This window comes from Mus musculus, chromosome 8 (assembly GCF_000001635.26).
Source record: "Mus musculus strain C57BL/6J chromosome 8, GRCm38.p6 C57BL/6J".
In the NCBI taxonomy this organism is placed as follows: Eukaryota; Metazoa; Chordata; class Mammalia; order Rodentia; family Muridae; genus Mus; species Mus musculus.
Window position 1 is genome coordinate 22,683,509 of NC_000074.6, and position 23,299 is coordinate 22,706,807.

At 47.6% G+C, this 23,299-nt stretch overlaps 1 protein-coding gene across 8 annotated transcripts in view; it reads right to left on the minus strand.

Moving 5' to 3' along the window:
• The window catches only part of Ikbkb (inhibitor of kappaB kinase beta), a 47,385-nt gene extending 24,304 nt beyond the window's left edge, over nucleotides 1–23,081 (minus strand). For 5 of the 8 annotated variants that reach the window (XR_003947235.1, XM_006509019.4, XM_006509020.4 and 2 more), the window contains exons 1-5: nucleotides 22,962–23,081; nucleotides 22,574–22,696; nucleotides 11,655–11,749; nucleotides 10,307–10,424; nucleotides 7,550–7,619 (exon numbers count right to left, since the gene is read on the minus strand). Coding sequence is in view for 6 of the 8 variants with exons in the window: in XM_006509019.4 (XP_006509082.1) it covers nucleotides 7,550–7,619; nucleotides 10,307–10,424; nucleotides 11,655–11,749; nucleotides 22,574–22,678 (388 nt within the window). In the remaining 2 variants the exon portion in view is untranslated. The remainder of the gene's footprint in view (nucleotides 1–7,549; nucleotides 7,620–10,306; nucleotides 10,425–11,654; nucleotides 11,750–22,573; nucleotides 22,697–22,961) is intronic. The other 3 variants (NM_001159774.1, NM_010546.2, XM_030243303.1) reach the window with 2 other exon arrangements.
• Between the last annotated feature and the right edge of the window lie 218 nt (nucleotides 23,082–23,299).

The window sequence follows — 23,299 nt, forward strand, 5'->3', positions numbered from 1 at the left end:
GGAGGCGGGAAGATCAGCAGTTTAAAGTCATCCTCTAGGGAGATCAAGGCCGGCCTGCAATAGACCCCAGTTAGCAAAGTGGGAGGGGACACGGGAAGTGGCACAAAAATGTTTTGAAAATTCATAGTGAAAGACGCCATAAAGTTCAAAGGCAAAGGGAGTTGGGAAAGAATATCTGCAGCATACACTCCACAGCAAACAGAGCCTTTAAAATTCAGGAGAAAGGGGATGGCAAGTAAATCAATTAAGTAATCATAAAAAAGAAAAAATGAAATTAAAATATTTTATAAACATTACAAAAAAAATCAGCATAAAGCAAAGATCCAGCTGGGAACTCTAGCTGCCCAGGAGCCTGAGACAGACTTGAGGCTAGCCTGGGCAACTTGTTGAGACTGTTTCAAGATCAAAAGTAAAAAGAGAGGTTGTGATGTAGCCCTGTGGCAGAGCACGTGTCTACGAGAATGAAGGCCTCCGTTCAATGCCCAGAAGGGGACAAACAAAGGTGAAGGGAAGATAACTCTCTCACACAAATGGAATATGAATGACAAGCGAGGCAGTGGACAGCTGCCCATGCTGACATCAAAGACTATAGAGTGAAGCAACAAGGGTGCTCCGCCACACTGCTGGAAGAGGCACAAGTATTCTCTCTCTCTCTCTCTCTCTCTCTCTCTCCATCATCCATCTATCTATCCATCATCCATCCAAAATCCATCCATCTATCTATCTATCGATCCATTCATCTGTCCATGCATCTATCTATCTATCTATCTATCTATCTATCTATCTAGGTATCCATCCATCCATCCATCCATCCATCTATCCATCCATCCATCCATCCATCTGGCTTGAACTACAGTTTCTGCCTCTGAAAAACTAGCTTACAAAATTGAAAACATCACTGCTTAGCACACCTGAGAGTGAACTACAGTTTCTGCCTCTGAAAAACTAGCTTACAAAATTGAAAACATCACTGCTTAGCACACCTGAGTTCAGTCTTTCTTCACATCACAAAGGAGAGGGGAGTTGGGAAAGTGGCTCAGTGGCAGAGTGCTTGCCATCTTGAAAAGGGGCGAGGAAGAAACTCTGGACATGGTGGTGCCTGTAATCCAGGGCTCAGGAATTATGGGGTGACTAGGAAGGAGTTCAAGGTGAGCATGAGAATCTGCTCGTATGGAGAATCTGCCTCAAAGGTCTTTCTCCCAAAACAGGGTGATAACACACATATACAGATACTGCATAACGTAGAGTAACAGCTAGAGAAATAAGTTGAAATTTCGTTATAATCAAGAAACACCTAGTTACATTATGACAGATCCATATTATACTGGGCAATCCTTTGAGTATGTGTGTGGTGTATGTTTTCACACAAGTGATGTTCGTGCACGTGCAAGCCAAAGATGTCAGGGTTCTCTGGGTAACAAGTTCTGACTGTCCTGGACTTGCTTTGTAGAGCAGGCTGGCCTCAAACTCACAGAGATCTGCCTACCTCCACCCCAAGTGCTGGGATTAAAGGAATCAGACAGGTAAAACTCTAAGTGCTTTCTTGGACTGAGTAGCCCCTTAGGTGGCTAAAACAGCAAGCATTCTGACAGGCAAGGTCTTCAAACATCTTTTTTTGAAACAGATCCTCAATGACCCGTGGTCAGTCTGACTGTATAATGACCTGTGGTCAGTCTGACTGTACAGTGACCTGTGGTCAGTCTGACTATACAATGAGCTGTGGTCAGTCTGATTGTATAATGAGCTATAGTCACTCTGACTGTATAATGAGCCGTGGGAAGTCTGACTGTATAATGAGCCATGGGTGGTCTGACTGTATAATGAGCCGTGATCAGTCTGACTGTGTAATGAGCCGTGGTCAGTTTGATTGTATAATGCGCTGTGGGCAGTCTGACTGTACATTTCACAAACAGTCCCTGAGGAACAGTGTCAGGAAGTTGTTTAACACTGTCTTAATTCCAAGAAAACCTAAATTGGTTTAAACTGGATGAGACATGCAATGTTGAGACAAAAGAAAAAAATGCTGTGTCTGGAAGTTTATCAAAAAAATCTAAACCCTTGGATGTTGTGATAGAGTATACCCATAAAAACTGAAAATCACAACACATAAAAGTTTAACTAATCTCTCATGCTCCAATTTGAGAAATGAGCTGAAACACTCAATTTTAGACTATGCTGTCAGGCTTAGCATGCGTTAGTTCCTGGGTTTTATCTACAGTACTGAAACAAACAGCTCTCTGGACTACACGCTGGCCTGTTCTAGCATGGATTCTGCAGAGATCCAGGTGTGGTACTTGCAGAAGACAAAGGGCATCACTGTAATTGCCAGGGTGGTACCCAGGTCTGCACCTAGGATCTCCCTGGGTTTACAGGACGGATGCGACTTGATTCCAAACCACGTTTGTTCAGAAGATCAAACAACAAGTCAGGAAGCAGGGAAGAGCAGTCAGACTTCAATAAAGAGAACTGGTTGAGAAGGGGCATGCCTATGAAATCCCATCTTTCAACATAAGTTTGAAGAGGTAGTTAAGCTCTTTTCAGAATGCTTGTTAAATATATGTTACACTGGGAAGAAATGGAAAGACAAATGAACCAGAAAATTTGGGGTGTCAGAAATCAGAAGACCAAGAAAAGGCAAAACTGGACATGCAGGGGCTGGAGTTGTATCTTACTGCCTGAGTGAAGATGGGGGGGGGGGGAGCAGAAGGAGGAAAGAAAGACAGGGAGGTGAAGCAGGAGGATGCAGGAAGCCAACCAACGGGTGGCCCAAGCGAGAGGATGTCTGTTATTAATTAAAACATCGAGTCTACCAGGAGCTGCCTGCCCAGCCTGTTGGTGGACTTTCCAGGTAAGGCTCAAGGTCTGGCTCAAGTTTTCTGAACTAAAATAGGTTCTATGACTAACAAGCAGGGCGGAAGGAGGAGGACCAAACGTTAAGATGAAAGTGCAGACTCATCCTTCCATTTGCTCAGTGGCCGTGAAGAGAGGAATTCTTCGAGGGAAATCAAGAGTGACAAGCAAAACCTACGGCTATCCCCTAAAGGATGGAAAAGCTGAGGGTCCCTGGTGTGGTGTGGGAATAGCAAGAGCAGAGCAAGCAGGGGAATGGCTGTGGGGATCCTGTGCACGGCAGGCTGGCTACTGCACTTGGAGACATGCGGGAAGAAGGGGTCTGGAGCAGATAGTGATGAAAGTATCCTTCAGCCAGGCATAGTGATACACATCTGTAAGCCCAGGATTCAGGAGCTGAGGTGAAGGGCTGCTGTGAGTTTGAGGCCAGTCTGGGCTGCTCAGTGACTTCGGGCACACAGCAGAAAGTGCCCTTCTGAAAAATGGATTAGCAAAAAAGCCAGCATGGGGTCCCGACAATGACTTGCTATGACAATGTACTGCTGGAGGCAGTGGGGACAGGCAGGAAGAAAAGGCTATGATAGGAAAGACACACTGGATTTGAGGACCTCTATTCTTCTACTTTTGGTTTGTCTGTTTTGAGCATGCCCTCTGGTCCCTAGCTCAGGTTGGCATCAAACTTGCTCTGTGGCTGAAGATGATTTTAAATTCTAGATCCCTCCCCCCACCCCCAGAGCTGGAACATGTGCCAACATGCCAGTTTATGAGTTACTGGGCATCACGCATACTAGGCAAGCGTTTTACAACTGAACTAACTACAGCCCAGCCCAATTTTGAGAGTGTTTAATGTGCTTTACTGTCCTCTCAGGCAGGCACAGTAAGGAAGGTGCAAAGAACCAACAGGGGAAGCTGAGCTTTAAAGATTTTGTTTTATTTTGGTTATTTTGTCTGTATGTGCGCATGTGTAGCATGTGCGTATGTAGACCGTGTGTGTGTCTGCTGCCAATGATGGTCAGAGGTTTTTAGATCCCTTGGGACTGGAGGCTCAGGTGGTTATGAGCCACCATGTAGGAACTGAAATCCAATTTTAGATTCCTCCAAAGAGTAACAAGTACTCTTAACTGATGACCCAAAAGATGAGATTTAAACCTGATGTTCATTCATGTCTGGGGAGGCAGAAACACGGGCCCAATGGAAAAAGAAGATATCAGAAAAGGGTCAAGTTTTTAAAATAAGAAGTTCTAGAATTCAATTTGAGAGTGACTTTGAGAGAGATATTCTGCAGACATGGGCACGCAGTTCAGGCTAGAGAAGGGACACGGGGAAGATGATGCAGTTGATAAGGATGCTCAAAAAGCCAGGCAGGCAAGGCCAGAGTAAAACAGGGTGGAGGGGATGAAGAAAAAGCAAGAAGGTGATGTGGGAGATGGGGCGTGGCCTGGGGCATGTGCAATACACCTGTAGTCCTGACATCCGGGAAGCAGAGGCAGGAGGATCATGAGGTCAGTGACAGACTGGGGGTCACTGACCAAGGCTCCGTGGTAGGACAAGGAGGGCAGCCACCTGCCCCTTAGCCCTGACTGCTTAGGGATTTGCTACTTCACTGGCAGGAAGAAAACACTTCAGTGCTTTCTAAAGGACAATAAACAAGACTGCTTAGTGGAACTGTAACTCCCACGGGCTATTTTGGGGTCATAGTACGGGAAGTCCGAACCGTTGGTGCTGCCTCTACGTCTGCCCCAGGTTCTCTTGTCAGTGGAAGGCACTGATCTGACAGGCTTGCTCTGGCACAGGAAGCAGGCTTCATCTTTGTCTGTCCATTTTCTGATGTATAAGTTACTGGAGCCGTATTTGGCAGCTTACAACTCACAGCGAGAATCTGTGTCCGGTACCATGATGATGCTTTCTATGTGTGGCTGTCCCAGAGACTAGGGGCAAATAAACTTAACCCAAATGGGAAGTCAATGAAGCTGGACCCTGTGGCCGAGAGTGTGGCTTGGTAACTAACTGACGTCAACCAAGCAGGGAAGAGCTGTGGTGACTCCGGCATCGAGGATTAGGGTCGCACTGAGGTCACAGTGTGCTCAGGATACAGAAGGGTTCGTAGCTGAGCCGCTCCAAGTAACGCTTTTGGGCTGGCTTAGGAGCAGAAGTTACAAGGAAAGAAATCTGATGGGCCTCGGACCAAACCAGAAATGGGGGGTGGTACGCAAGTAAAAGGGAAATTTATCAGCAACTTCAAACAGAGTCATAGGACGGGAATGCTGGGTGAGAAATGGGTCTGGGGAAGATCGATCAGCCATTTCCAGGAAGGGCAACTCCCACCTGATGGGTTTGCTGGCTCCAACCCCATTCATAAATCACAGTAGGGACTGAGGGTTCTCACGATCCCGCAGGGAGGGAAGGAGAAAGGAGACCATACGGATTTACTATTTTTCCATCTTAGGAAGAGTGCCTTGCTACGAGCTGATGTACAGCGTCTCATTTTATGTGCAGCGACTCGAAAGAGGCAAACAATGTTTCTGTTACAGTGAAGGAAACAAACATTCTGAAAGTTTGAGTCCCGAGCTTCAGGCCGCATGGCTAACCAGAGGACAAACTGGTTTGCAAGCCAGGAGTATGAATACAGGGGTGTCCGGTTTGGGGGAGAAACTGAGTACTTACATCTTTTAATTCCTTTTGGGGCACACTGATGTTATAAATATCTACAGACAAGGTGATATATATACCAGCCACCACTTCTCTGGATGCTGGAGACAAAACGGGGATTTTAAGACATTTAGCTCCATGGCAGAGGGCATGCCCAGCATGTGAGAGGCCACAGGTCCAACATGCACCAAGCAAGCAGGACTTTTTAACATTGTTCCTTTGAGACAAGGTTTTCACTGTAGCCCAAGCTACCCTCAATTCACAGCAATATTCTTTTTTTTTGGGGGGGGGTGGTTCGAGACAGGGTTTCTCTGTGTATCCCTGGCTGTCCTGGAACTCACTCTGTAGACCAGGTTGGCCTTGAACTCAGAAATCCACCTGCCTCTGCATCCCCAGTGCTGGGATTAAAGGCGTGCGCTACCACCACCAGGTTTCACAGTAGTATTCTTGCCTCTATCGTCCAAGTACTAGAACTACTGGTGTGAGTCACCAGTTCCATTTAGAGACTTCTACTAGCTATGTGATAGACGTATAAGTAACCTAATTCATAGAGGAAAAATATTTCAGGGGATAGTATCAAAGAAAGATAACTGAAGGAGGCTATAGCCAAGATGAAGCAAATGTTGCCCTTGGAGACAAGATAAACACCTCTACTCCTCGAATTTCTAGCCTGCCTTTAACCCAATCCAACATGAGCAAATTAGCAGTTTGGCTGCTGATTTTAAATACTGCAATCAAGTAAACATCTAAGCAACATGTGTGGCTGGGTGAGAATGAGGCATGGTGTCACGAAGAGGAGTGGAATTCTAGACCTCTAGGTTAGGTATACAGACAGGGCCTTTCCAGCAGACACATACACCAACACACGGGAGAGTCAGAGGCCAAGAGGTGGCTGCTCAGTCAACAAAGACCGTACTAATATCACCTAGCCCTCCACAGGACTTCATCCAAAAGCAAACAATACGATGCAGGGAAAGGCGGATATTTTATATGCCAGACTGCTTAGACCTCAGCCTTAAATACATGGTTGCTTGACCCCAGTCCTCACCCGCCTCCAACAGCCCTTTTGCCTCCCCTCTACCCAAAGATATGCCGTAAGAGGCAGCAGCCACCAAGTTTCTGGAAGGTGAGGGGCTCCTGGACTGCGAGGTTAGAGAGCACAGCGTGTACTTAGGTGGGATTAACACTAACGACTGGGAAATGTAAGGGGAGGGAGTATGACTTCATTACATCACTTCACACGGTCTGCATTTCTGTATTGTAAAAACAAAGTTTGAGTAAACGAATCACGAGTACAATTTGAGAAGAACAGCGTGGGGGAGAGGTGAAAATGGAGTCATTCTCCAAAACAGGGACCATGCATTCAAAGATAAATTCTGGGTAACACTGACTCTTAGAGCCCAAACTATCAGTCTACACCACCAACCGTGGAAAAACGACATCATCATCGTCGTCATCATCATCGTCCCCCAATCAATCTTAAAGCCCTGAGCAAGCTCTGTGGCACTTTTAGTATCTGCTTCTCTAGGTGAGAGGCAGAGCTGACCATCTGTCTGCTCTGGAGTCTCGGGATCTAGGAGACACCACACATCTCTGCAGGCCCATGGGACTCTCCTCCCTGATGCCAGCCTTCTCAGGGCGCCAAAAGCACGCACATCCAGGGACACCCATGACCCCAGCGTATTAACAGGAGTGGGTTTGTCTATGCCTGTGGTTGGCAAATAACTGCCGGAGTAAGGGTAGAAAGGTTCACTGCCCATGGGTGAAGCTCTGACTGTTTCAGGAAGGCGAGGAGTGGAGCTCTTGAGTGGGAAAGGAAATCTCACTCTGACCACAGTCATTCCTACTGTGACTTAGAGAGGAAGGAACTCTATCTGAGTTCACTACAATTCCAACCAGCCCTGGCTGGCCCCCTTAATCCACGAGGCTCTCTGTACACCTCACCACACCCTCTGCAGAGACCACAGGACACTAACAATTCCCCCTGTCCCCGACTGGACTCTCAGGGGACTGTGCGTCTACCTGGCCTTGTTTTTAGGGTGGGACTTACCGATGTCACTCAGCAGGGTAAGGACAGCTCCTTCCCGCAGGCCACAGCAGTTCTCGAACTGGTTCAAGTACTGCAGAAAACAGGAGAGATGCTGTCAGTGTGGAGCATCACACAGCCCTGACAGGCCCACCAGCGTCTTCTGCCAGTCAGATAGACGGGTGCTGGGCTCCGGGGAGCTGGCTGGAGGCAACTGGAGCAGTTGTACTGGCAGGGATTGCTCCTGGGTCAGTCAGTGAAGCAGCAGTCTATGGGTAGCCATGGTGTCACCTCCCTGACCCCGGCAGGAAGTATTTGAATCAGCCTCACTAAGGCCCTGAGTCTGAAGGATGTGGCCAGGGTCAAATGTCAATAGCAACTGAGTTTGCTCCTGCAGAAAGGACGGGTACAGAAAGTCTCACCAAAGCCACCGCTGGCCGCTATGCTAATGGGGTCTCCCTTGGACAATTCACTAAGGGAAAGGAATGGGTGTTTGCTATGTGCCTGAGCATCACACCCAGCCCTGCAGGGATGAACTCAGCAGGCTCTTCCCAGCATCCCTGCCCCAAGGAGGCCCACCGCTCCCTCTGAGATGGGGGAGCCATTATCAGTTGGTACAGGCAGCCTAAAGTGAGGTGAACTTTGATCCTTTGCGTTCCTGGCTCTGCGCCTTGTCCAGGCCGTGAGTCGGCTGTGGTGATTGACACTCAAATCCAAGAACATCCCAGAGTACTCCACTTCTGGACCATACAGTGCACTCTATACAGTTTTAGTCTGTTTGGGGGTTGTAGTTTTTGTTTTTTTGTTGTTGTTGTTTTCTTTTTTAACAAGGTCTCACCATCCTATTGCAGTTGATCTCAGATTTGAAGAAAGAGTCTCCTTCCCTAACTTTGCCGTAGGTACAGGCTGAGCATGGTGGACTTAAGCCTTGAAGTTAACTCTCATTCTGAAATGTACTATGTGCCAGTCAAGCCTATCTAAGACAGTGGCTCTAAATGACTGTCACCACCCCTTTAGGGGTGTTAAACGACCCTCTCTCACAGGGGCTGCCTAAAACCTTTGGAGAACAGATATTTACACTACAGTTCCTAACTAGCAAGATAAAAGCAGTGAAAATAATGTTATGGTTGGAGGTGGGTCACCAAAACATGAGGGATGGTACTAATGAGCCATAGCATTAGGAAGGCAGAGAACCACTGTGCCAAGAGATAATGTAGATTTTGAACCTTTGAGAAAAGGAAAGGACAGGCTACCTTATTTAGGGAAGAAAGAGAAGAAGCTCGTAGCGCTCTGGGCAACAGGCCCCTCTCCCCAGTGCCAGAAGTGGCAGAAGGACAGAAGGACAGAGGTCCTTTATGCAATCACATCCTGCCTCTCCCTAGATCACACTGAAGCCAAGAGTCATGCTGACATTTCCATCATCTTTTCCCCTAGCTTATGAGCTCTTTGCTGCCTAAAAGGGCAACTGTATACTTCCCCTCATTTCTGAACACCACGTCTGTCTGTCACCTGGCCACACCCACCCACTCCGGCCTGAAGTCCTTGCCTATGACAGCACGGGTGCATTTCCCGCTATAACCGCAATGAGCAACTGGATGACCTCCAATGGTTGGGAACAGGAGAATCACTGGGTGGTCAAGCTCTCCATTTCTCTACTGTTATCAACCTACTTACGGGCACATCCTGTCCCCAGGCCACGTCGTTCTCGGGACATGCCCACCCCTACAGCGGCAGAGTCACTCATGGAAACTTTCTTTTTATAAAATGAGACGAAAGGCCCGGAAGGATGAAGAGCACAGCACATGACGTGAGTCTGGGAAACTGCAGTGTAGAGAGAGAGGTGAAGGGGCGGCCAAGCCACGTGCTGAGGCTCGTTTAGAATAAAGAGCTGAATGGAGCTATTGGAAGAATAGATTAAATAAAAAAAAAATCTCACTTGGAGAGTTTATTTTTCTCAAAACGGACATGACCCGTGTTCACAGACAGCAAGCCGCCTGCACCTGAGATGGCCTACGGTCCAGGCTCTCTCTAGTCCACAGCTGTATGTAGCCAGGGCTTTGCCTAATTAGTGTCTCTGGGCCATGATATCCACCTACAGTGCAGGAACTCTATCTGGGTGCCAATATATTGGAACCATAAACCAGGCACCCTGTAAAAGCATAAGGATTCTCTATCTGGGTGGCATACAGAACTGTCCGTGTGACAAGGGAGAATAGCCGACGCCCACTGTCCAGTGTGCGATGAGAGCAGATACAGGACAGGAGAGGGAAAGGGGAAGCCCTGAGGTGAGTCAGGAGGGCCTGGAACTGCAACCCTGTTCTCTGATGACTAAGCTGGCTCCCTTCCTGCCCGCTGTGATTCTGTGTGGCACTGTAATGTCTATGAAAAAAGTCTCACCCCATTGGACAGTGGTGACGCCAACCCCAAAAGCTTGCAGTGGCTCTAATGTGCCAGAGGGGAAGAGTGTGTTCTGAGACTCATTCAGTTTCTTCCCGTGGTCCAGGCCTGATGGTAACTTTTCCTTGTCATGTTAGCGACCATGTGACCCGGCCCGTATTCAGCCTTCTTGTGGGCACTCCTGACTCAGCCTTTTGATTTGCACGCACAGAAACCACCCCAAAGAAGGCATAGAAGAGGGAGGCTGAGCAGGTGAAGATACTTCCCTGACTCTTTGAGCTTCCTGGATGATGGCTAGAGATCTCTCCTTGTCTCCCCTCCCAGTGTTCCAGAGTGGCCCAAATGGACCAACATCCCACAATCCCACAACCCCAGAAGACTCACTCTTCGGAGATCTCCTCCTTGGCAGTACTCCATGGCCAGCAGTGGCAAATCATTGGGTGCCAGGTTCTGCATCCCCTCTGGGACATCCCGGGCAGCCACCACATTGGGATGGTTCAGCCTAGAAAGAGGGGAAAGAATAAGCCTCCGGGGTTCAGCTCAAATCCATCCCTCTTATTCCATGTCTCACACCATCTCACCTTCTAACGAAGGCAAAGAATAACCAGGCATTCTTGGTGACTACACAGGAGAAGATGGGGGTTCAGGGATGAGAGACTCACCTGGGACTCTACCAAGTTAAATATTTACCCGGCCTTGCTCAGCCTCTGAACTCAAACACCCGACAAGTACATCGCAGATCATTTAATTGTCCTTAAAGGGTCCTATCTCCATTTTTCAGTGTCTGTAAGACTGCTTCTGATAGGTGACAACAGGTAACCTTATGCCACTTAAGGGAAAAGGCTGGCACAGGCATGCATGTGGACATTCAACAAAGGAGACACTGCTCTTTCCCATCTTTTAAGACGTGAGCAGAGGTCTGGAGAGATGATTCGACAGGGCTCTTCCAGAGGACCTGGGTTTAAGTCCAAGCCCCGATGTGGCTGAGTTCTCTAAACTCCAGTTCCAGCAGACCCAAGTGCCCCTCCTGGCCAGCCCAGGCACCAAGCATGCATGTGATGCACAGACACAGATGCAGCCAAGCCACCCACACACACAAAATAGAGTGATTTTAAAAATGAAGGACGTGAGCTGTGGGGGGCTTCTGCTTGATTTCTTCGAGCTAATTCTCGGAGTGCTCGCCACTACAGGTCCCACTAGCTGGGGGGGACAGCATCCACCCAGGCAGGCCTGAAAGATCCTGTGTCCGCACTGTGTGACTCTCCCCAGAGGGCAAACAGCGAGTCGCATGCCACTGTGCAATTAGAAACATAGGGAAAACAAAGATTTCTGCTGACAAATCAAAACTTGCTAACTGCTTTAATTAACTTATTAATTAAGCAATGTCTGATACAGTGTGTTAGGTTGTCTATGCTGGTCTCAAATTCCTGGGCTCAACTATTCCTCCTGTCTTCAACCTCCCAAGCCTTCTTCCTTGTCCTATAGAAGCACAACACCACGCCTAGGTAAGATGGCTGTCTTACGTTTAACGCAACAAACTGACCACATAGCTCAATGTAGTGCTTAAATGTTACTCCTCTAGAAGCCTCCAGGACAGCGACCTATCTAAATAATGTGGGCACTGTGCTGACAGAAGACACTGCGGGGCTCTTTTCTATGCTATTCATTCCCGGGTCACAGGGCTGTGGAAATGACCCCTCCCCCGCCCCCGCTGTGGGCCCAGGCCCCTCACCTTCTCATGATCTGGATTTCGAGGCACCAGCGGTCTCTGTTCTTTGGGCTGAGCTCCTGTCGGCATTGCTTGATGGCGATCTGTTCACCTGTCGCCTACAGAGAGGGCACGCTGGACGTCAGAGCGATGGACAACCAGACCTATGACCACCGCAGAACCCCAGTGCCATACAGGCATCCTGCAGAACACCTGGACACCTGGCTGGCCTGCCTGTCTGTCTGTCTGTCTGCCCTCCTCACCACCCCCACATCACAGTTTGCCCATCTTCCCGCTGCATCTATCCATCGAGGGGGCACAAATTCTTCACATCTTGCTCTGTCGCTGCCTCCTCCACACCCCTGCCCCCCTGTAGCACACCCCTGTCCGGGGCTTCTACTTCTCTCTGCACACGCTAACTGTTGCCGTGGTAATAATGCCAGGTTAAGCCATCCAGCGCTGCTGGTGATTGGCCTGTTTCACATATAAAAGTGGCGCTTCCGTGTGATTGATTCAACTACTGGCCCAGTGAGTGTCTCCCTTGTTTCATGTAAGAGGTTTTTTGTTTTTTCCTTTCTCTTTGGAGAGAAGACAAACATAGTGTAGTCAATGAGACACAGAACAGCTCAGGTTCCAACTCTCTTTCACCAGCTGTGTATCCTTGGAGCAAACTACATACAGACTGTGTCTTCACTTATGCAACAGGAATACTGACCTGCCACAGCTCAGGGCTGTAATGAGGACAGAGATGTAGCTATATCATACAGATAGAAAGCCCATAGCAAGTGCCTGACAATTCACAAGAGCACAGTCCTGAGAGTATGGCATATACTCTTCCAAAGCCTGCTTTCATTATTTATTTACATCCTTATTTACTGTAGAATGGTCTAATGGATCCAAGCCTAGACTGATATTCACTATGGCTACAAGGATGACACTGGATTTCTGATCCTCCTGACGCATCTTACCATATGCTAAGATTACAGGTGTGCATGGACCACCACGCCCACTTTATATGGCGCTGGGGATCAAACCTAGGGCTTTGTGAACACTGGATAAGCACTCTACCAACCAAATTACACCCTTAACCACACTGTGTGGGTTTTTTACTGAAAGAGTCAGTATTTTGTGACTTATGACTGGCTCCTGAGGTTAACAGGCATCTCTTTGCTGGTACAAAAAGGAGACCATGGGAACACGTAGGAGAGGAGGGTTCTGAGCTGTGGGTTGGGCAGTGGCAGCAGAGAGAAGCCCTGGTGTCAGGTGTCCTGGAACCACCAGGGCAGCCTCGACTTTGGACAGTAGTATCAGCGTCCCTGTTCACGGTGACGCCACTGAGAACAGCTAGGGATAAAGCCTCCCAACAGAGCTTACTGCGGTGTTTTGCACGGTATAAAAAATACCTGTAGCAAGAACAGGAAGGCAGAAGTTCATCCATGGAGAGCATGCTCTATTCTGTCTGGAGAGCTCTCATCTGGGAACTCAGCAAGGGCTTCCCCAGGGGATTTCTGATGGATGGCGTAAGCACCTATCTGAGGAAGCTTCAGTATTCGCTGCCAGTTGGACTACTCCTGATCGCTCTCTCTGGATGGTGTAGGCGCCTATCTTGAAGCTGCTCTGCTGTTTACCTGTCTACTGTTGGCTATTTAGCTGTTGGCTATTTATTTTTTCATTTCTGCTTGCTACAAACTTAAAAACAAAAACAAAAAACACTTCACATATTCAAAACTGATGGTGGGTTATTTTCCATACAAAACAAGATTTCTGCTTCTATAGGTAAAAGGCAAAAGACTAAAACCTCTAAAGACCTTTAAAATCAACTTTAATCAGCACAGATAATACTGTTGGCCCCATGAAAGAAGTCCTAGAGGCCCCATAGACCATTTCCGCACTTGTACATTCTATAAAAAGAATCCTAAAACTTTAAAGTGTGTGATTCGTACAGTAATGAGTTAAACCAACACGCACAGGACCCTGGCAAGACAAGCAGGCGGCTGTCATCAGCATCCGACAGGATCACTGCCTCACGGTCACCCAAAACTCCTGCTGCTGCTTGGGAAACGCTGGTAAGAGAACGCTCCAAACACCAGGAGGAGTTATCTAATGTGATCAATGATTAAGAAATCCACCCTGAAATGGATGATTAAGACTGACAACTTCAGAAATGAGGGTGGTCATCACCATTCTAATGCCGGAGCACAAATATAACAAAACCTCTAAAATGTTCTCAGGATGTGTTTTTAATCGAGAACTACTGCTTAAGCTGTCTAAGATGCACTTACGTCCATGCCTAGTTTTCTGGTCTATTCTAAGTATACAACCAAAATCACAGCTGATGCTGGAGCAGGGTCTCCACCCACAAACCCCACCCACTTCCCATCGTCCCTGGCGTCTTTACAACCCCTAGACAACACACATCTACTTTCTGTCTGTGTGGATTTACATGCTCTGGACATTCCGTGTAAAACAAGTCACATGTGTGAAATTTTACACAGACGCTCTCGCTTAAAGCCACAGTTCACTCACACTGCGGCTACGGGTCCACTCTTGTGACCTCAACAGCCTCCTCATGGCCGCCCACGGGAGGAGGTATCATTAACTGGGGTCTGCCCCACCATCATTCTCTCCTTTTCTTTGTCTGTTAGAATCCTGGTTTTGGGGAGTGGGTGGGTAGGGGAGTGGGGGTGGGTGGGTATGGGGGACTTTTGGTATAGCATTGGAAATGTAAATGAGCTAAATACCTAATAAAAATGAAAAAAAAAAAAAAAGAATCCTGGTTTTGGCCTGGATTCTGAGGCTCTCTCTGAAGAGCTGATTTCCTTTCCACACTATATCCACTATGGCTGCTGAACACAGCAGAACCCAGGGAGAAGTCCATCTCTGGTCTTCAAGAGTGAGCGACCATACTAGAAAAACATTCCTCTAATGGACGGACATTCTCAGAAGCCACAGCCTGGAAAACACCGTGCTTCGAGATCTTGAGCTTCCAACGAGTCTCCCTCCTCTCAAGCCGACTGGAACCGTCCTCAGTTTCACTTCCTGTCAGTGCTGGGACTCAAATATTTTCTTGCCCAGTTCTAGGGTGGATTCGTCAACAGCAAACCCCACTGATGTTGAATGCTGAGGTTAGAGTGTTGAAACGTAATTACTTTTGTAACAGCATTGAGAGGTGGGGCTGCGGAGAAGCTGATGGGGTTGCAGGCAGCCACGGTGAGATGCTATCATGTAGAGACCTTTGTGACGGCACAGTGGAAGACATGTCTTTAAGTGAGAGAAAGTGCCTGTCTGAAATGACCAGAGCCTTGATCTCTGCCTTACAAGTCAATCAGCCTAACACCCCGCCCAGGCTCATATAGGCAACCTTAATTAAGCCCAATGGGTCACACATACCTGCAAGATACGAAGGTAGGGGGATGTGAGAACAAGAAGGGTTTTAGTGAAGAGGGATAAGAGAGGGTAATGGGATGAACATGATCCAAAAATATTATGTACATGTACAAAATTGTCAAAGAACACATTAATAATATATTTAAGAGAAACACGGCCACCTAAGAAAAATCTATATTAAATTATTTCTCAAATGGTTGGAAGGTGAGTTTTATTCACTTGAGTAAAGGTTATTATTACCATTAAAAATAGATTACCAAGACTCAAGAACTCTACACTGGCCTTTAGTCAGAGCCTAGACTTGTGGAAAACAGGGTTCTGCAGAGGCGTGGAAGCGGGTCCGGGCAGGGGCAAGCTCGCTGCAGAAGATCTCTGGTCCAGACACTCCTATAGCTAGTATGCTGGTGGTTCTGTGGTTACATGAAGATGTTACAGTTCTGCTATGCTACCCGAGGATGAAAGAGTCCATGCTCGGAGACTAAAGAGTCTGCACACATCTAACTTTAACACACAGAGCAGTGAGTTGTTTTCTTGTTCAATTGTAATGAATTAGCCACAGGCCCAGTTGCTTAAAACAACATGAATACATCTTTTAGTTCACAAGTCTGCATATCACAGGTCTGCGGTGAGTTTTCCCTTGTCAATAGTCACGTTGTCAGCAGAGCTGTGCTCACTTCTACCAGCTTTGGGACATCACCCATGACCTCTCGCAGTCCAAGCCCCGGCATCTCCCATGGCTTAGGCACCTCATCCTCAAACCCACCAACGTCAGGTTGGATCTTTCTCCCCTAGTCTTAGCTCCACACTGATTCTCCTTGCCTCCTTTCCAACCTTTCAGGACCCAGTGTGACACTGTGCCTGCCCATCTAAAGCTAGGACGATCTACCAATCTAAGGCCAGCTGGACCGGCAACCTGGATTCTTCCTTGCCGTGTAATGTCAAAGATTCAGGAGAGTAAGGTATGGATGCCCGTGGGAAAGGCGGATGCTCTCTACAAACAACACAACAAATCCTCAGACCCACTGTGATTTAGGGAACTCGGTCTGATGTGCATTGAGTAACTGTAATCTCTTGCCCAATGTCAGAGCATAAGACGCAGTTGTTAGCTGGCTCAACCCAGAAGCCAAGATAACCTATATCATGAAGACTGACAGGAAGAGTGAAGATATGAGAACAGCCTTCAACCTCCAAACTTAGACTTAGCTAACAGAGACTAGAACTGCCTGTGTCAGCTTAGCTTAGCCCTATTGCAGGGGACTCCTAGCTTCTAGGGCTTAGGGATGTCTGAGATAGAGACAAACCTTTCCTCACTCAGTTGTCTATTATTTTCGTTCATGAACTATGAACACCGGGAATGTGTTCATCGGCAGAAAAATTCACACATCAGAAGATGACTGCATTTTGCCCAGGATCCCCAGATCAAGAATAGGAGTTTGGAAAGCCAGCCTGGGCCTGAATTCTCTCTGTGTGCTGGGTAAGTTTGTATTCTTGGTCAATCTGATATAAGCTAGAGTCTTATCTGGGAATCTTAACAGAAGAATTGTCCGCATCTAATTGTCTACAGGGAAGCTTGTGGGGCATTCTCCTGATTAACAATTGAGAAGGGAGGCCCCCAGCGGCTCGCCCCTGGGCAGCTGATCCTGGGATTTATAAGAAACACCAGCAAACTATAGAAAGCAAGGCAGTAAGCAGCGCTTCTCTGTTACCATCTCTGCTTCAGTTCCTGCCTCCAGGTTCCTGCCTTGGCTTCCCTTCAGGAGGAACATGGTTCCTGCATTGGCTTCCCTTCAGGAGGGACATATAAGCCAGATAACCCTTCCCTCCCCAAGCTGGGTTTGGTCATAGTGTCTAGGACAGCAACAGAAACCAAACTAGGAGTATCTATCTCCAACTTGCTAATAAGTAGACTCCTTAAAATAGAATACAATTTAAAAACTATCCTTATTCTCAATAAAAGGGAAAGTAGATTTTGTCTATATAGAACATAGCAGATTTTTAGAGGTCCTTAGAGTTTGTTATTCTTTGCCTTTTACACAAGAACACAAATCTTGTGTATGTCTGTGTATTATAAAGCCCAAAGAAGGTGACTGCACACAAGGGTGCCAGAAAGCCAGTTTATAAAAAAACAACAACATCAACAACACAACAGAACAAGTGGGGTCACCCAACTCCTTGTGGTTGGCTTCCTATGATCCAGGGAAAATGCAAAAACAAACAAACAAAACCCCTCACAGAACTCCTCTTAGAACTTCATTCCAGAAAACCCAATCGCTTATTACCATTCAACCAGCAACACTGTCATACAGAGACAATGAGCCATCCGGCCTTTTCAGATCCTGCTCCACAACATCAACATTTCAGGGAAAACAGGTGTGTGTGTGTGTGAGTGTGTGTGTGTGTGAGTGTGTGTGTCTGAGTGTGTGTGAGTTTATGTGTGTGTGTGTGTGAGTGTATGTGTGTGTGTATGTGTGTGTGTGTGAGTGTGTGTGTGTATGTATGTGTGTGTGTATGAGTGTGTGTGAGTGTATGTGTGTGAGTGTGTGTGTGTGTGAGTGTGTGTGTGTGTGTGAGTGTGTGTGTGTGAGTGTGTGTGTGTGTGTGAGTGTGTGTGTGTGTGTGTGTGTGTGTGTGTGTGTGTGTGAGAGAGAGAGAGAGAGAGAGAGAGAGAAACTGGGCCCAGAAGGATTACATGGATGGGACCCAGGCTGGGGAGTCCAAAGGTACAGATGCACCAGCCGCCACCGGTGTTGCTCAACCCTACTCAGAGATGTTGCTTCCCAGTGATTGGCAGTTAACACGGAGGCCCACAACTGGTCAAAGCACAGAGGGTGGGAGGAGGTAAGATGCTCGACCCTAAAAGATACATCTGTATCATACCCCCTTCTTGCTAAGCTCAGGGATCATTCTGGAAAGATCCTAAGAGCTGGAGGTTCTGAGGGACTACAACAAAGCAGTGTTTCCCAGGGGAAAACAAGGAAGCTGCCCCGTATGAAGTCACAGCAGTTGTGACAGTGTACACGGGCCGAGAGCCACGGAAAACCCAAGCTTGGAGAGGAAGGCAGGCAGGAAGTCCCACCCCTAGCTAGCTAGCTAGCAGGAAGTCCCACCCCTAGCTAGCTAGGCTGCTAGTGGCAGTTTATAGTTGCTTAGAGAAGGATGGGTTCTCCTTAAGGGTGTGTTCTGTGGTAGGGTCAACCACACTTCAGTGGGAGGGGCACAAACTAGACTTTCTTCTTCTTCTTTTTTTAAGATGTAAAGGCGGATGGGCAAGGAAGTGAGGTGAAAGCTGGGGGGAGTGGGGAGGGAGGGGTAAATATGACCAAAATACACTGTACAAAACTCTCAAATGAGTACTTAAAAAGTAAAGGTCTGGGACACTCTACGATGCCACCGCTGCACCTAAGGTTCAGGGTCAGTCCAGAAGAGGTCTCGGAAAGAATTCGAGAGCCAGGGGGACGGGGGACGGGGGGGGGGGGGGGGGGGGGGGGGTTGCTATGGGAATGCCTCTCCTAGCAGTGTCAGAAGTTACATCGATAAAGTCCTGCTAACAAGACTGCTTAAGCATGAACTGATCAAGAACAAAAGTAATGGACATGCCAACGTGGACAGGGGAAAACCAGGAGGCCTCAAACCTACACAAATAAGTACAGGTAACCAAGGAACGCTCAGAATGGGAGACACACTCTAACTGGTTATCCAGTAACAAGTGGTCAGCCCTGAAAACATGTATATAAATAACCTTATACAGACTGGACAGGTTGTATTTATGTATTTAGGAACATATATATGTGTGTGTGTATAGCAGTAATTAATGAAAAAGGAGGCCATATTTTCAAAGAGAACAAGAAGGAGTAGATGACAGAGTTTGGAGAAAGGAAAGGAGGGAAGAAATGTGTAATTATAATCTCAAAAAATAAAATAAATAATTTTTCTTTAAAAAAAAAAGTGGTCTAGATTCATCTTTATTCCCAACATAACAAGTGGTGGACACAACCTGTCCCTATGACAAAGGGCTACAGCTTCTTCAGTCTCTCTGCAACAGACACACAATGACACGGTGGGCTCCCATCTCACCCACAGAGGCCAGGCCAGGCTCTAAGGAGAAAAGTGTGGCCGCCTCCTTGGGCAAGCAATCATGGGGCTCAGAGGCCAGCGGTCCTTTGGCACTTTATCACAGATGGAGAAAAACTCAGCCCTTCCAGGCATGCCAATTAAAAGAAAATGAAGGGTCTCATCCGTAGGGAGCCTTGGGCAAGCCATGACTTTATCATTTCCGTACACGCCGCTCTACCCACTCAAGTGTCTCCTTTCCCGACAGGTCGTCTGAAGTCCACTTCCTCTCAAGAACCTGATGAAGCAGGAAAATAGGGACAGAGTACCTGTCACAGCCAGCACCTGCTTTGGACTTTGTTTGTTTTTGTTTTGAGACAGGATCTCGCTATGGAGCCCTGGCTATGGTGGAACTATCTCTGTAGACCAGGTTGGCCTCGAACTCACGAAGGTTGGCCTGCCTCTGCCTCCCGGGTGGGCACACAGGTTAAAGGTGTTGTTGCCTCACGCAGCAGGCAATTGATAAGGATTCTTGATGAGCATTAGTTATTAGTATTTTTACACATGAGCATATCTTTATGACTATCGGTTTAGTCATAGCTTTAAGAATTCATTCAATGTAGGTAAAAACAAATAAAGGTTGGTGTCATCTCTTCATTTGCCTGCACGGAGCTCAGGCCCATTCGTAATAAGTCCTCACTGGGAACTGAGTTCCAAGACCACACTGCAAACGGAAGTGACCTTAGTCTTACAGAAAAGCTTAGCGCTACTTCACAGGAAGAATAACTGATAACCCCTTGCCTTCTAACAACCAGCATGGTCTCTATTTCCCAGCACGGATTCCCCAGGTTTGCCAGGCTCTTTCCTATTAGAGCACACTGATGACGTAATAGTTGCAAAGGATCCTGGGATGTTTCCACGGTGTACTTCCTGTCACAATGAGGGTCTATTTATGCATTCAACGAGAAGTTGTGACCCAAATGCATGAATTAGCAAGGTGACAGTAAGGATTCCAACCAAGTGCTATGTGGTGGGGAGAGTGTGTGGCTCCTTCCCCTGTCTACCCTCAAAAGGAGCTGGAGGCTGAGGTCCCCGGAGTTGTATCTTTTTCCTCTCTCTTTGTCTCTCAAGGTCTGCTGCAAACAGTAGCCTACCCGAAGCACAAACGGTTTGCACTGAGCCTTCAGTGAGATTTAGGGGTGCACCTAGGCAACAAAGACTGACAAGGCCACACTGTGTGTATCTGGAACCCAGGGAGTTGCAGTAGCGTCATCTGCTACATTTGAGTATCCCTTAGTTTTTCCTTGGTGCTTCAAAATGGCTTGGGTTGGTTGCGAAGAACCAAATAGTACCTACAAAATAGCCGGTTATATGCAGGATGTGTCCTAAACTCTAGTTCCATCTAGAAGAAGCCACAGTGCGGGTGTAGCATCTGGATCGGAATAGATGTGTTAAAAGCATGGCTTCTTTCAATATATTACCTAACTCCCCTGTGCTTCCAATTCCTCAGTTATAAAACAGAAATTAAAGCTGTTGACCCTGGTATGAAAGCATGTAAGAAAGGTAAGGATGATACGCAGCTCATGGTAACGCCAAACAGACCCAGCATGTAAGAAACCTAGCCCGATCTCGGCATGTAATGTATTTACATCAGTGATCCTGGTTCTTGGGCCACGTTTCTGACTCAGGGCCTCTCAAGGAACTTCTCTGTGACAGCTACAAATATTCTCATGCCTATAGACAAGAGACAGTGTATGAAGTAGCAAGGGGATGTCTGGCGCCAAGTACAACTAGCATATTTTAGCTGCATCCATCCAGAGGCCCGGAACAGAGGCGTGTCCAACAGAAGACATGCAGCATCTTCTGATCTTAGATGTGGGTTAAAGATTGCTTTTATGCACCCAAAGCAGCCCCCAGGCTTCCCCGAGATCAGTCCATGAAGACAGCAGAGGATGTCCAGGTTTAAGCAGGCGGGTTCTTCAGCCAGTACTCCTCCCCAACTCCAGCCCCTGCCCTCTCTATCCACCCAAGTCCTGTTCACACTAACCCCTAAATATCTCTTCAGTCTGCCTATTTCTCCCTGTCATCACCACGATCAACCTGGCTGGTCTCTCACCTGGACCACTCAATCTGAGTCAAGACCTTGATTTTAGCTCTTTAGGAAGGATTCCCTAGAAGGGTGGCCTCTCGTTTTGGTATGTTTTCCAACTGTTGACCAACACTGGAATCCTAAAATAGAAAAATAGGCCTCCAGACAGCACTCCCCGCGGGGTCTATCAGGAGGTTGAGTAACTGGTCTGGCAGAAATGAAGATATTCTAAAGAGATACTTTTAAACATTGGATGCCAGAGAGATGGGAAATTCCCCAGAAATTTCATGTTGGGAGAGAAAAAGCTCCCAGCCAGAGGGGGAAATTGTCTTCTGGGTTACAGATTTCTAACACATTCTCAGAAAAATCTCACAGGATGACAAAACCAGGCCAGTGGTAGGCTGGACCACAGTACTGCTTAGATGTGAGTATCCTTGGCGTTCTATTTAGACCTTAACCTAATTTTAGGATCATGGAGATGGACTTGGTGGGGGGGGATCTGTCTGTCCTTCTTCCTAATGTGACCTCAGTGAATGAATCCCTTGCTTTCCACTATTAATTTGCCTATTTTAATTGGCTTATTGAGGACTCAGCTTAGGGCACAGGCCATGACCCCCAAGTTTGATAGTCACACATCACGTCTGATACTCAAGTATCCTGAGGTTAGTAAGTACTCTTTAGCGGAAACATCACAAGTACTGTGTGCTCCTGAGGCACTGTGATGAACTCATTACCCAAATCGGATAAAATAAGTCTCCCACAGTAAACAGCCGAGCTAGAGAGAGTCCTGCCAAGAATCTCAGCGTACTTACTGCCAGCCCCCTCCCCCAAATTTTTTTTGGAAGAACACAAACTTTTAACATGAGCAACGCACATCAGACACATAAGGACTAAAATAATAGGAATAAAAATTAGATCCAAAAATGAAATCAGTCCACATCACTCAGCATTATATGGCGGCACATGGAAAAGAAAGAAAGAAAGAAAGAAAGAAAGAAAGAAAGAAAGAGAGAAAGAAAGAGAAGAGAAAAACCTTGGGGTTATCAACTACCTAAAATATTTTAAATAAAGTTATTTAAAATGTTTTTTATTGCTCTCATCTTTTTAACACTGCCTGTATTCTACAACATTTATCACAATGTAATGTATTACGTGCTAGTCTAAATATTAGTAGAAATATAATTTCAAAATACTTGGAATGACAGCTTACTCCCTCATGTGTCCTTCTAAGTGGCATGGTTATTAAGGTTTTTTAAAAAGAGTCAGTTTAGCAGCTCACAGATCCCCTTTGCAGTCCTTTTTCTTACGCTCCCATTGGACAACGCCAAGGTTAGGCAGGGATCCACCCATTCACACCGGGCCAGGTCAGAAGAGGCGCCAAGAAAGCTCACCCACCTTCCTGGTGCCAGAGCCCTACCTGATTGTGCCACCGGATGACGTTTCCAAATCCCCCGGTCCCCAGGCGTTCTTTCATTTCCCAGGCTCCACATGTCTGGGTTGGGAGGGACGGTGACCAGCTCATATCGATGCCCTGCTAACTCTAGAAGCAAGCAGGGAGAGAGGACAAGTTGAGAGTAAGAAGAACACTGGAGCTCAAGAAGCAACTGGGAGCAGCAGTGGCTGCTGCCCTGCAAGGGGAGGCTAGGACACCGGTGTAGTTAACAAATAAAAGTTGCGGCGGCCGGGCCCACCGGTGGGTCCGCTCAGCATCGGGCGCGGCGCAGCCACGGACCCCGGGGAGAGGCGGAGCGCACACCCGGGTGAGCCGGTCCACGCGCCGCGAGCCGCCCTCGCGTGGGACTCACCTGCCCCGGGGGCCGCGGGGCCGCCAGCGACACCCGCTGAGGACATGAAAACTCGGGGTCCCCACGCAGCCAGCCCAGCGCCACTTCCTCAAACACTTCCTGCCCTGACGTCACGGGTACTAGACGGCTCTTAAAGGGGACGCGCGAGCCACTGGCTCTCGGAGACGCAGCCACAGCCAGCCAAGGTGCTGGACCTGGCGGCGCAGGACCTGGCGGCTTGGAGAGCTCTTCTTCACCCTGGCACTTTTTAGGCTGAGCTTGATCCGACTGGCTAGGCAGTTAATAAGGGGAGAATCTGCCGAGCCCCGACTAGTGCTGACTTAGAGGCTGTCCTAAGA